Source organism: Phascolarctos cinereus, unplaced genomic scaffold, assembly GCF_003287225.1.
Source record: "Phascolarctos cinereus isolate Bilbo 61053 unplaced genomic scaffold, phaCin_HiC Scaffold_726;HRSCAF=1367, whole genome shotgun sequence".
Classification (NCBI taxonomy): Eukaryota; Metazoa; Chordata; class Mammalia; order Diprotodontia; family Phascolarctidae; genus Phascolarctos; species Phascolarctos cinereus.
The window spans coordinates 286,129,453-286,141,683 of NW_027556098.1; the positions used below are offsets into that span (position 1 = coordinate 286,129,453).

At 36.6% G+C, this 12,231-nt stretch overlaps 1 protein-coding gene across 4 annotated transcripts in view; it reads right to left on the reverse strand.

The window, feature by feature from the left end:
* Positions 1-12,231, reverse strand: part of CCDC82 (coiled-coil domain containing 82) — a 53,381-nt gene that overhangs the window by 4,766 nt on the left and 36,384 nt on the right. For 2 of the 4 annotated variants that reach the window (XM_021000734.2, XM_078147161.1), the window contains one exon: positions 3,060-3,245. In XM_021000734.2, coding sequence (XP_020856393.1) covers positions 3,060-3,245 — 186 coding nt within the window. Of the gene's footprint in view, positions 1-3,059; positions 3,246-12,231 lie in introns of those variants that run through there. The other 2 variants (XR_013483099.1, XR_002327220.2) reach the window with 2 other exon arrangements.

The window sequence follows — 12,231 nt, forward strand, 5'->3', positions numbered from 1 at the left end:
AACTGTGTGACTCTGGGCAACACACTTAACCCTGTTTGCTTCAGTTTCCTCATCTGTAAAAAGAGCTGGAAAAGGAAAATGGCAAACTGCTCCAGTATCTTTGCCAAGAAAACCCCAAATGGGGTCATGAAGCTTCGGACACAACCAAACAGCAACAATAACAACAAAGGCACTGAGGATTAAGTGACCTACTACAGTTAGGATGTGTCAGAAGCAAGACTTCAACCCTAGTCTTACTGTGCCCAAACCTGATTGTCATTCCAGTATGTCATGCTGCCTCTCAAAATGTAAATGCAAAAGTGAAAATCATAGTTTTTCAGCTTTCTCTTTCAAGCAACATATTTTTATCCAATTACCAAGATCCTAACAGAAGTGCAACTATTCAATCAACTCAAACCTGTGTTTACATAATGTAGTATGTACACAATATATTTATAAATTACTCATAACTACAAAGAATGCTAAAGTGACACACTATCTTTATTTCCTGCTTCTTATATGCTCTCCCAGAGAGTAACAATATTCTACTAAACTGCCTAGGAAGTTTCAGCACTTATGTGCACCTTCTTAAAGGAAAAAAACATGTTATAATTTTGATGTGCTACATCTTTTCTTTCTCTACTTACAGTAGGGAGTATGCACTTTTATGATTTTGTAATATACTTTGATTTTCCCATGTTTTTATTATATTTTGCTGTAGACTGCTTTTTCAATCACTGAAAATCATGCTCTTTCATTAACATCAGAGTAACAGCAGTTATTCTGTTGTGTTTTTTTTGAACATGAAAGTAAGGGAGGAATAAGCAGAATGAGAGAATAGCCCATTTGACAGGTCTTTGGGAGCATATCAGGAGATATCCATAAATAGGATAATGCTTATTAACTTAGTAGAGTGCTGGGGCCTTTTCTGGGAAGAAGATAAACTGGGGTTGGGGAATGGAGGAGAAAGGGACTGTAAAGTAAAACAAGGAGAAGAAAAAATACAAGTAGGAGGAGGGAAAACATCATCATATAGTTTGAGCCAGGTAATAGGGATGGATGTGTTTGGGAAGCAAATGCTAAAGCTAAAGAGCATTCAGATAGCAGCAAATGGCAGAGACAATGGGGGATTGTGGCAATTATACTGAGAGGGTAAATGCAGGGAAGCACCATGCACAAAAGAAATATATGCAGTAGCATGCAGATGACCCAGAGAAAAGGATAGATGTATCATTTCAACTTGAGAATGCCAGGATCCTTTACAGCTTTTAAATTTAATTGAAGCATGGAGGTGCACTGGAATTTATCTGGGGTTTAAAGTATTTAGGTTTAAATTAAGTTATTTAAGAAGTCCTAGGGACAAAACATTTTTAAGTAGGAAGAGTGATAGCTGAGAATAAAATAAAGATCTTTTAGAGCATTTAGCCCTAGATACACATAACCTTGAGATCCCTTCAATGTCAAATGTAAAATGATATTCTTCTTAATGTAATATGATGCAGTTGTCTTTCCTTCACCATGAATAGCCTTTCCTTTTCTAGATGCAGGAACTGAGTCACTTCTGCTGTCCCAAACTTCTGTGACAGCTTTTCTTAAACTTCCAAAAAGGTATGTGATTGGCAAAAGATAGCATTTCTAGAAAATGTTTCAGTTTCTTGATCTTCTTTAACTTTTTAAAATTTATTGTATGTTTATATAGTTTCTTTTTAAAAAAGAGATACAATCCTCTATTGAAGGTAAGTCTTCAACTAGGTAAGTAAAGTAGATAAAATAATAAACAATAACAAAAGGAAATAAAGATTTGATGCTACTTGGGAAGGTGGTGGCAGAAGTTGCTGGGTAGGGCATGGATCTCCCCTCTCTTCTCTAATATAGATGATAAAACATAGAGGTAGATGACAAAGAGTGAGAAAGGTAGGAAAGAGTAGAACTTGGTTTGAGAGGAAGAAAGCAAAAGGTAAAAAGCTTAAGTAAAAAAAGAAAGAAAGAAAAAAATCTAAGAGGTCAAAATGAGAGTGGTTGTAAAGGAGAGCATGGAGGAAGGATAATTACCAAAGGGGAAAACCAACAATGTCATTCCCTGTGGGGACAGTCCTACAAAGAGGAAGATATGAATTGAGTAGTTCCTACTTTTTTGTTCCCTTTTCCCTCTTCCCTTTGCTTACTACTATGGAGAGTTTGTTGTCAAAATTAACCTCCCTTTATTTCCTTTCTATTAAAACATTTCCTCTAAATACCCTCAGGCATTGGACAGGTCAGTAATTTTTAAAAATTTAGGATAAAGTTCTAGCTAGAAACTTATGTTTACTTGGAAATCTATTTGTTATATCTTAAGCATTTGTATTACTAGATATGATTGAAAAGATTGTTACTACATTCTCTTTTTTAAAAATGTAAAATAAACAATCCAAACAGCTGTCTGACCACACCAGAATTTGTAAGCTGCCAAGAGATCTTTAGGAGGCTAGTATACTTTTAAAAACCATCAGCTATATACCTGCTATCAAATTTACTACCAATGCGATGAGGGGTTAAAAAAAAATCAGCACTGTGGCCTGAAACCTCTGTACTCCTCTTCAACCTTAGTTCTAGTCCTCACTAATTAGCTCTATGTCCCCAAGAGGAGGATGTGGGTGGAAGCAGGCCTGGCCTCAGGTGCCTCCTCATTCCCAAGTCACATGTCTAGTCTAAACAACAGAATGCAGACAGGCACAGGTTAAATCTTATACTTTGTCAAAAAGTCATTAAGTATAAAAGACAACATGAGTGTAAAGCAAGAAGGTAAAGGCCTTGTTCTACTGACTTTGTAATGCGTCTACCACAGTCTCACTGCCTCTTAAAATTATCTGATAGAGTGAAGGCATGAGACTGTCTTGAGTGATTATATAAGAGAAAAAAAAAACAATGTGCATGGAAAAGGCTTACATGGGGAGACGAGAAAATAAAGAAGAGAGAGTGAGACAGGGAGAACTGTTTTAAATTTTGTTTTCTCTAGTCACTTCCAATTGCTGGCTAGCTATTAAAGGCTTCTTACTCAACTGAAAGGGATCACTGTTATAATAACAAAGAATACAATTTACCTCCTGAATCCAGCCACTCTCTTTTGACTGACTGAAAATTCGTTCCACAGTTTCTTTGACCTGTTCATCTTCAACTTCTTCAGTCTTTGCAATAGAGCAACACTCCTGATACAACTTGTATTTGAAATGTTTCAGCTGGTGGTAAATCCTAGTACGATCAGCACAAACTTTGCCAACCTTTAGAACCTAAATTATGAGAGAAATGCAGAGTTATCTGACTAGTGACAACATTATAATCTGTGTTGCATACTTATTGTATACTTACATATTTTGAAATTGTAATTTACTTTGATAATAAACTACAACCATGACAGGTCCTAAGGCTGACTAATTTTGACAATTTTACTAAAACTATTACTTTAGCTACTAATGTTATTGTTAAAGGTAACATACAAAATACAAATAGAAATAAATGCTTATGTTACTACTAAGTTTTTAAAAAACATTTGGCACTTCTCTTATGGATTTTCCAATAAGCTAAAAATATATTTATTACAGCTTTAGGCTAAATTGGTATCTCACTTTAAAAAAAAAAGTTTGTCCTTTGAAACTTTTTATTGCTATGAAAATATTTGAAGGAGCTGTGATTTCTTCAATGTCAGGTAAAAGTGAAGGAAATCCTCCTGTTAATACAAATCACCATAGGACAGAGTTTTTAGGAAACTGCCTGGGTCTCAGAGCAATAAAGTGACTTGCTCAATGATTTAAATATCAGGAGTGGTATTTGAATCCACATTTCCAAAGCAAGCACTACTCATGATGCCACACCGCATTTTAAAAAGTTAGCCAAATTTTATTTTATTGTGTTACAGCGTTTTATGGCAATTAGAGATTAAGGAATTATGCATAGGTTATATATGCTTATGGATATTTTTTTTAATTTTTTACACAGATCTGTGATTTCATCCACGGAGCTAATCTAGACTCTCCCTCAGTGTCTGAGGCATTGAAAGGTTAAACAATTTGCCCAGGGTGATAAGTACAGCATGTTTCAGGAGCTAGCCTTGAACTGAGGTCTTTCAAACTCTGAGGGAAACTCTATTACTACTCTATGCTTACTCTATATAAAGTACCAACAGCAAAGTCATTCTTAAAACACTGCACTCAGAACTAAAGGTCTGAAAAAGTAGGGTATAATAGGATCATCACCTGGAAATTATGTCTTTCTTAAGGCAGTCCAAGATCATGCTATTTTTTTGTTTTTGTTTTGCCAGTCCCATCACAGTACTGATTCAGACTGAGCTTTCAATCACTGAAATCACCACATCTTTATGAGATAAACTACTATCTGGTCATGCCTCCCCCATCTCATACTTACGAAACTCATTTCTTGAATCCAAGGGCAACACTTTACATTTATAGCTATTAGATTTCATCTTATTGAATTCTAGCTTGCCAAAATCTTTTTGGACTCTAATTTTGTCATCTTGCACATTAACTATTATATTTAGCTTTGCATAATCAGCACATTTGATAAACATGCCATTTATGCCTTTATTATAGTCACTAATGAAAATGGCAAACAGCACAGGGCAAAAACCAGAAACCTGTCTTAGAAGGTCCCACAAGACTGATATCAAACCTTTACTGATTACTCTGAATTCAGTCATTACTATGAATTCAGTCATTCCAACAGTTCCAATTCCATTTAACTCTATGGTGACATACACGCAAAACTGTATGGCCACATCTCTCCATCTTTTTCCACAAGAATAGCATGAGCTAATTTATTAAATGTTTTGTTAAAATCAAAGTAAACTAGATCTATACAGCATCTTCATGATCTAACAGATAAGTAACCCTGTCAAAAAAGGATATAAGGTTAGTTTGGAATGACCCATTTCTTGTGAAGCTCCACTGATTTCTGTACATGCGTTTCCTTTTCTAGATGTCCACTAAGCAAGTTGTTGCTGATAACTTATTAAGCACTTACTATGTGCCAGGCACTGTACCAAGTAATGGGATACTAAGAAAGGCAAAAAACATGGTACCTTTTATGCAAATAACCATGTACATATACAGTACAAATAGAAAATAATCTCAGAGGGAAGGAACTAGCAGAAGAGTGAGGGAAATGCCTCCCACAGAGGGTAGGGTTTGAGATGAATCTCAAAGAAAATCAGGAAAGCTAGGAGGTAGAGGGGAAGAGGGAGGACATTCCAGGAAAGGAGGATAGCCAGGGCAAATGCAGGCAAGAGATGGAGTTTCAGGTGTGAAGAACATGTAGGTCACTGGAGCTGGATCAAAGAACACATGGAAGGAAGTAAAGTGTAAGAAGACTGGAAAGGTAGGAAAGGGTCAGGTGATAAAGGGCTTTAAATGTGAAATGAAGCATTTTCTATTTGATCCTGGAGGTAATTGAGAGCCACTGGAGTCACTGAACAGGCTGATGACATGGTGAGACCTGCCCTTTAGTGAAGGATGGATAGGCATGGGGAGATATGTGGGACAGAGAAACCAACCAGAAGAGCTAATGAGGGTCTATACAAAGGTAGTGGCTGTGTGAGTTTGGAGAAGGTGATGTAGTGAAGGTAGAAAAAAAGTTCTGAAAAAGATTGGATATATAGAGTGAGTTCAAGTAACGAGTTGAGGATCACACCAAGGTTGAAAGCCTGGGTGGAGCCCTTAATAGTAATAGGAAAGTTGGAAGAGGAGAGGGTTGAGTATGGAGGTGAAAAGAATGAACTGTGTTTTGAACATGTTGAGTCTGAGATGCTGTAATATCCAATCTGAGATGTCCAAAAGGCAGGTGATGTGGTGGTACTGAAGCTCTGGAGAGGGATTAGTGCTTGACATATAGATGTGGGAACCATCTGCATAGAGTAAATAGTTGAAACCATGGGAGCTGATAAAATCACCAGAAGACAAAATATAGGGGAGGAGAAGTCCTAGGACAGAATCTTGGGGCACACTCACATATAGTGGGTGTGACCTGTATCCAGCAAAGGAGAATGAGAAGGTACAGAAAGGTAGAAAGAGAACCAGGACAAAGTACTTTCATGAGCATCCAGGAGGATAGGGTGATTCACAGTATCAAAGGCTACAGATCATGAACAATGAGAACTGAGAAAAGGCAATTAGATTTGAAAATTAAGAGATCACTGATAACTTTCTGGGGTTTGTTTCTTTTTAAATTAAAATTTATTTTTTAAATAAGAAAAATCTACTTTTTCTCCCTCTTACATGCTCACTGGAAAGGGAGGGGGGAAGAAAAACAAAATCCTTGTACAAATATACATGGCCATGCAAAACAAACTTTCACATTGGCTATGTCCAAAAATATATATGTTTCAATATGCATCCTGAGTACATAATCTCTCTGTCAAGAAGTGAGTAGCATGTTTCATCACATTCCTCTAGAATCATGGTCACTGAACTGATCAGAATTCCTAACTCTTTAAGAGTTGTCTTTACAATGTCTTTGTTCTATAAATTGTCCTAGTTCTGCTTACTTCACTCAGAACCAGTTAATATGTCTTTCCAGATTTCTCTGAAATTATCTTCACCATTTCTTATGACACAACAGTATTCTATTACATCAATACACCACCATTTGGTCAGCCATTCTTGATCACTTCCTCAGTTTCCAGTTCCTTGATGCTACAAAAAGAGCAGCTAGAAATATTTTTGTACATATGGATACTTTTCCTATATCTTTGATCTCTTTGGAGCACAGATCTAGTATTACTGGGCTAAAGAGTGTACACAATTTAGTAACTTTCTCTTAGTTCCAAATTACTTTGCAGTAATTTACAGAGAATAATTCCAGTTGAATGATGAGGTCATATGCTATGTTCTAGAATTTTGCAAGGAACTGAGATATAGCTCATTAATTATAATTTATAGACTCTGTTTGTCTGGGGAAAGTCAGAAAATTTGCCCTTTCTCAGTCCTACAGCACTATTGTATATCAGTCCTCAGTCCTAATGAATGGACAAATCCATTCAATACAGTCTTTCAAATATAACTATTGGTGGCTCATCCACCAATTTTTTCAGTACTCAGGGATACAGTTCTTTTGTGCCATGTGATCTGAATTCATCAACCATAACTAAGTGATCTCTTACCATGTCCTTATTTACACTGAATATCAGCTCCCTATGTACTGTTTTTATTTTGCCTTTTTTGGTCCAAAAGCTACTTCCTTTGACAGAAGAGAATTACGATGAAGAAAAAGATGAGAAAATAATAGCTCATTTCTATCTATAACTTTAGCACTTTAAGATTTATAAAGTTTTACATAATTATTTCATTTGCTCTACACATCAACCTTGTGAGGTAGTGTTTTTGTTATGCTAAATGTATATTTAAAAATACTTATTCTCAAAGAGGTTATATGACTTACCCAGGCTCACAGAGTTAGTTAGAAAATGTCTGCATTAGGATTTGAAACTATGTCTCCTGAATGCCCCCACTTGCATTCTATTACATTAATGTTTGTCGAACTTTTTTGCTCACACACTTTTAACAATCAAAAAAACCAAAAGCACATATCCTCAACATATGCATATTTATTTATAAATTATTGCTCTAGGAAACTCAGTAAGATAGTAAGTTGCAGAGAAAGTGTCAAACTGCATTGGTAGAGGGATTTTTTTAATCAAAGAGTTCTCTAAATCAATAGATCGCAGGCCCAGTTCTTGTTCCTATTCCTATACATGTATTTAGTTCTAAATTCTGATTATTTTGATGTTTAGTTTTACTGGCTATCATAGCTAAAAAAGATATTTCATGAAGATATGCAGCTTCAAATGGAGGAAGTACATTGTTGGTTGTGCTTTCTAAATCATGACACTCATTTTTTTCAATCTGACTACCAACTGTGCAAGGGTTTTTCTTGAAATTTAGCTACAAAATTTCTTTCTTCATGAATCAGTTATTCTTGCACACAAATTCAAAAGTGTTTAATTTTATGTTTTTAATAAATGGGTTAAAATACTACTGAAACTCTTCATTTGGAAATCAATTATTCAACAAGTATTTATTAAACACTGACTGAGCTGAGCATTGTGCTAGGTGCTAGGAACAAATACAATAAATGAAACAATCCTTTCTTGCAAAGAACTTATATCATAATGGGGAGAACAACAGGGATATATACACATGCATATGTAATATACAGAATAAATACAAAATAGTTATATACAAGGTAGTTTGAGAGTACTAGAAATTGTAGGAAAGGCTTCATGTAAAAGATGGCCCTTGAGCCACATCTTGAGGGGAGAGGAATTCTATGAAGCAGAGGTGAGGAAGAAATACATTCTAAATACGACAGAAGAACAGAAGATGAAGTATTTAAAAACCAGAGAGAAGTCCAGTTTGGCTGGATCACAGAGTGCAGGAGGTGAAGCAATGTACAATGAATCAAGAAAAATGAGTCAAATCAAGGTTGAGAAAGGGCTTTAAAATAAAAACAGATGGGATTATATTTGATTCTACAAAAAGTAAAAAAGCCACTGGCGTTGACTAAGTAGGAGGGTAACATGATGAGACCTATTCTTAAGGAAAATCACTTAGTAGTATGGATGATGCACTGAACCACAGAGAGACTTGAGGCAAGAGAATAATCAGAAGGAGGCTGCTGTAGTAATCTAGCGGAGAGGTAATAAAGGCCTGAACTAAGGTAGCAGCTGTGTAGGTATAGAAATGGAGTCAAACACAACATGTTTTTGAGATAGAAAAAGTAGGATTTGGTAACTGACTAGATTTAGGAGTCAAGGTTAATGCCAAATATATAAACATGGGAGACTGGGAGATTCATGGTGTCTTTGACAGAAACAGGGAAGTATGGAAGAAGGGTTTGGAGGTTGGGCATGAGATGAGTTCTGCTTTAGACAAAATGAGTTTGAGATTATCCAAGGCAGCCAGTTCAAAATATCAAATAGGCAATTGGTGATACAGGATTGAAGCTTTATGGGAGAGGCTGTGGTTAGATATGTGAATGTGAATCTGAGAGTCATCAGAATAGGCAAGATGATTAAATTCACGGCAGTTGATAGGGTCCCCAACAAGGAATGAGTAGATAAAGGAAGAGTTAGGGATCTTAGAGCCTAGCAGAACATCAACAGTAAGAGGTATTACCTGGATGATGAATCAGCAAAGAAAATAGGAAAGGAACAGTTGAATAGGTAGTAGAACCAGAAGAAAGAGTAGCAGGGGTATGCTGGTAAATGTCGTAATGAACAGCTGAGGAAAAAAAAGGTACACAACAAACTTTTAAGGTTTTTAAAAATCATATTTCCTTTTTTTTTCACTCAGCAAAAACCCACTTTCTTTCCCTCTTCCCACCTGACTCCAACTGAGAATGAATGAAAAACAAGGCTCCTGTTACAAACATGTATAGTCAAGCAAAACAAAATTTTCACAATGGCTTGTCCAAGAATATTATATCTCATTCTGTATTCTGAATCCTTCAATCCTCTGTGAGGACGGGGGTAAGATCATTAGTCCTTTGGAATCACAGGTGGTCATTACACTGATCAGTCTCTAATTCTTTCAAAGTTGCTCATCTCTACCATATTATCGTCATTGTATAAATTGTCCTTCTGGTTCTGTCCAATTCACTCTGCATCAATTCATAAAAATCTCCCCAAGTTTCTCTGAAACAATCTCTTTCAACATTTCTCAAAACATAATAGTATTCAATCACATTTATATAACATAACTTGTTCAGCCCTTCCACAATTAATTGGCATTTCCTCCGATTCTCATTCTTCACTACTATGAAAAATTATAAATAAATTTACACATCCTTAGACTTTGTTTTGCTTAGGATCAATACCTCCTTTAATCTACCTTTCCCCTTGACTTCCCCTACTCTCTTCTGCCCTTTCCCTATTTCCCTGTTGAGTGGCATGTATTTCTGTACCCAACTGTGTATGTGTGTGTGTGTTCTTCCCTCCTTGACCAGTTCTGTTGATAGTAAAGTTCAAGTCTCAGCTGCTCCTCCTTTATCTCCCTCCTCCTTGTTTATAGTTATGTCTACTTGCATACCTTGATTATATGAGATAATTTCTCCTAACCTTTCTTTTCCTTCCTACCCTCCTAGTGTATTCTTTTTCCTCATTTCATTTTTCTTTTAAAATCATCATGACAAAACAGGACCACTTCTAGGTCTTGTTGATTAGACAAGTCATTGGGCAAGTCATTTTAATCTTATTTGCCTCAGTTTCCTCAACTACAAAATGAGCTGAAGAAGGAAATGGCAAGCCATTCCTAGTATCTTTGCCAAGAAAACCCCAAATGGGGTCATGAAGAGTTGGACATACTGAAATAACTGAACAACAACAGGATTGTACTCAGTTTTGCTGAGTAAGTAATTCTTGGCTGTAAGACTATATCTTTTGCCTATATCATATTCCAGGGTCTCTAATCTCTCATAGTGGTGGCTACTAAATCAAATGTGATCCTAAATCATGTGTAGCTTCTCAGTAATGGAATTCTTTCTTTTTGACTGTTTTCAGTATTTTTTCTTTAACCTGGGGCTTTTGGAATTTGGCTATAATGTTCCTGGGAATTTTAATTTGGGGTTTTTTCCCCAAGGAGTGATCAGTGTATTTTTTCTATTTCTTTGTCCTCTGATTCTAAGAGATCTAAGATATTTCTCATTGTCTCATTGGTCCAATTAATTTTCAGGGAGTTTTGTACCTCTTGTGCTAAGCTGTTAATTGCCTTTCCAATTCTTTCTTCCATAGTTCTCATTTCCTTTCCATTTTTTCTCTAGCATTATCATTTTATTTAGAAAAAAATCAATTTTTTTGAACTTTTGCTTTATTTCTTCCAGGAATTTGTGCCTAGCTTGTTTGTCTTGGAGGGTTTGCTTATAGATGTTTTGGATTCTTTCTCTTCTTCTTGATTTATGTCTTGAGCATTCTTGTCACCTTAATACTTTCAATGGTGTGATTTATTTTATTTTATTTTTTTTGCTCAGACTTCCAGATTACTTTCTGACTTTGGACTTGATTTTAGGGTCAACTCTGTGTTCTTCTGTAGGGATGGTCTGGGCTGGCTTTGTTGCTTCTTTCTTGGGGCACTGAGTATTATTTTATTCCAGGCTCTTAGACCTGTAAGTTTTTAGTGCCCCTAAAGTGGTCTGATCCAAGTGAGGCCCCTCAAGTGGTCTGACTGTTGAGTGCTAAAAGTTCTTCTTCCAGGTTTGGGTCTGATCAATGGTAGACTATCACTGGACTCAGTTCCTCCCTATCAATCAGCTGGGGAGGTCTGCTGGTTCAGAGTGACAGACCTGCAGCCTCCCCTTTGGTCTGGAATTTCAGCCCTGGTTATTATTCTACAGGCTGCATAATGGGCTAGAAACAGGAACTGAGACCCTCCTCTGCTCTTGAGATCCAAAACACACAGCAGCTGTTTGCTTCTGAACTTTATCCTTTCTGGATATACTGCATCAAGCCAACAACCACTCCTCACCCAGGAAGACTATCCCTCAGCATAGTTCCCCTCCTCAGTCTACCCTGGATCTGTGACTCAGAAATATGACAAAGTTTCCAGTTGGTACCTGTTCTCCTACCCTGCACTTGGTACACTGGTATGAATCTGGGACTTCCTCTTGCCCTAGGGTACAACCTTTCCCTGAGTGCTAGAAAATGCTCCACACGGCCCTTGTCTCCTAGCCAGACCCTGACCCCAGTGTCTGTAGACCTTATAGATTGTCTCCCTGGGTTGGAAAAATGACTCACTGTGACTTACAAAAACAAACAAAAAATCCACCCATAGGATTCAGTCTGGTGCGTTTTCTAGATCTCTTTGAAAGGTTTTTTAAACATTTTTTTTGAGAGGAGAGAGAAGCTTGCTGTAATGCTTCTTGACTCCATCATCTTGGCTCTGCCTCTCTCATACTTTCAGCTTAATTTGTACTATTAACATTTTGCCCATCACTTTCTTAAGTCTAGACAATCAACAATAAATCAAGCTCTGATTTGTAGTGCTTGATTTTCTAACGTGTAAATGCTAACACTGAAAATTTGACAATCCCCACGCTAAGAACCAACTCCAATACCCCCTGGAGAGTAAGGTTATGAAAGTCCAAAAAGAAGAAAGTATACATGAAGAAAGGGAAGTGGAAAACGAGTGAAAGGAATAAGCATTTATATAGCACCTACTATGTGCCAGGCACTGTGCTAAGTACTTTACAAATATCATCTCATTTGAAAATGAG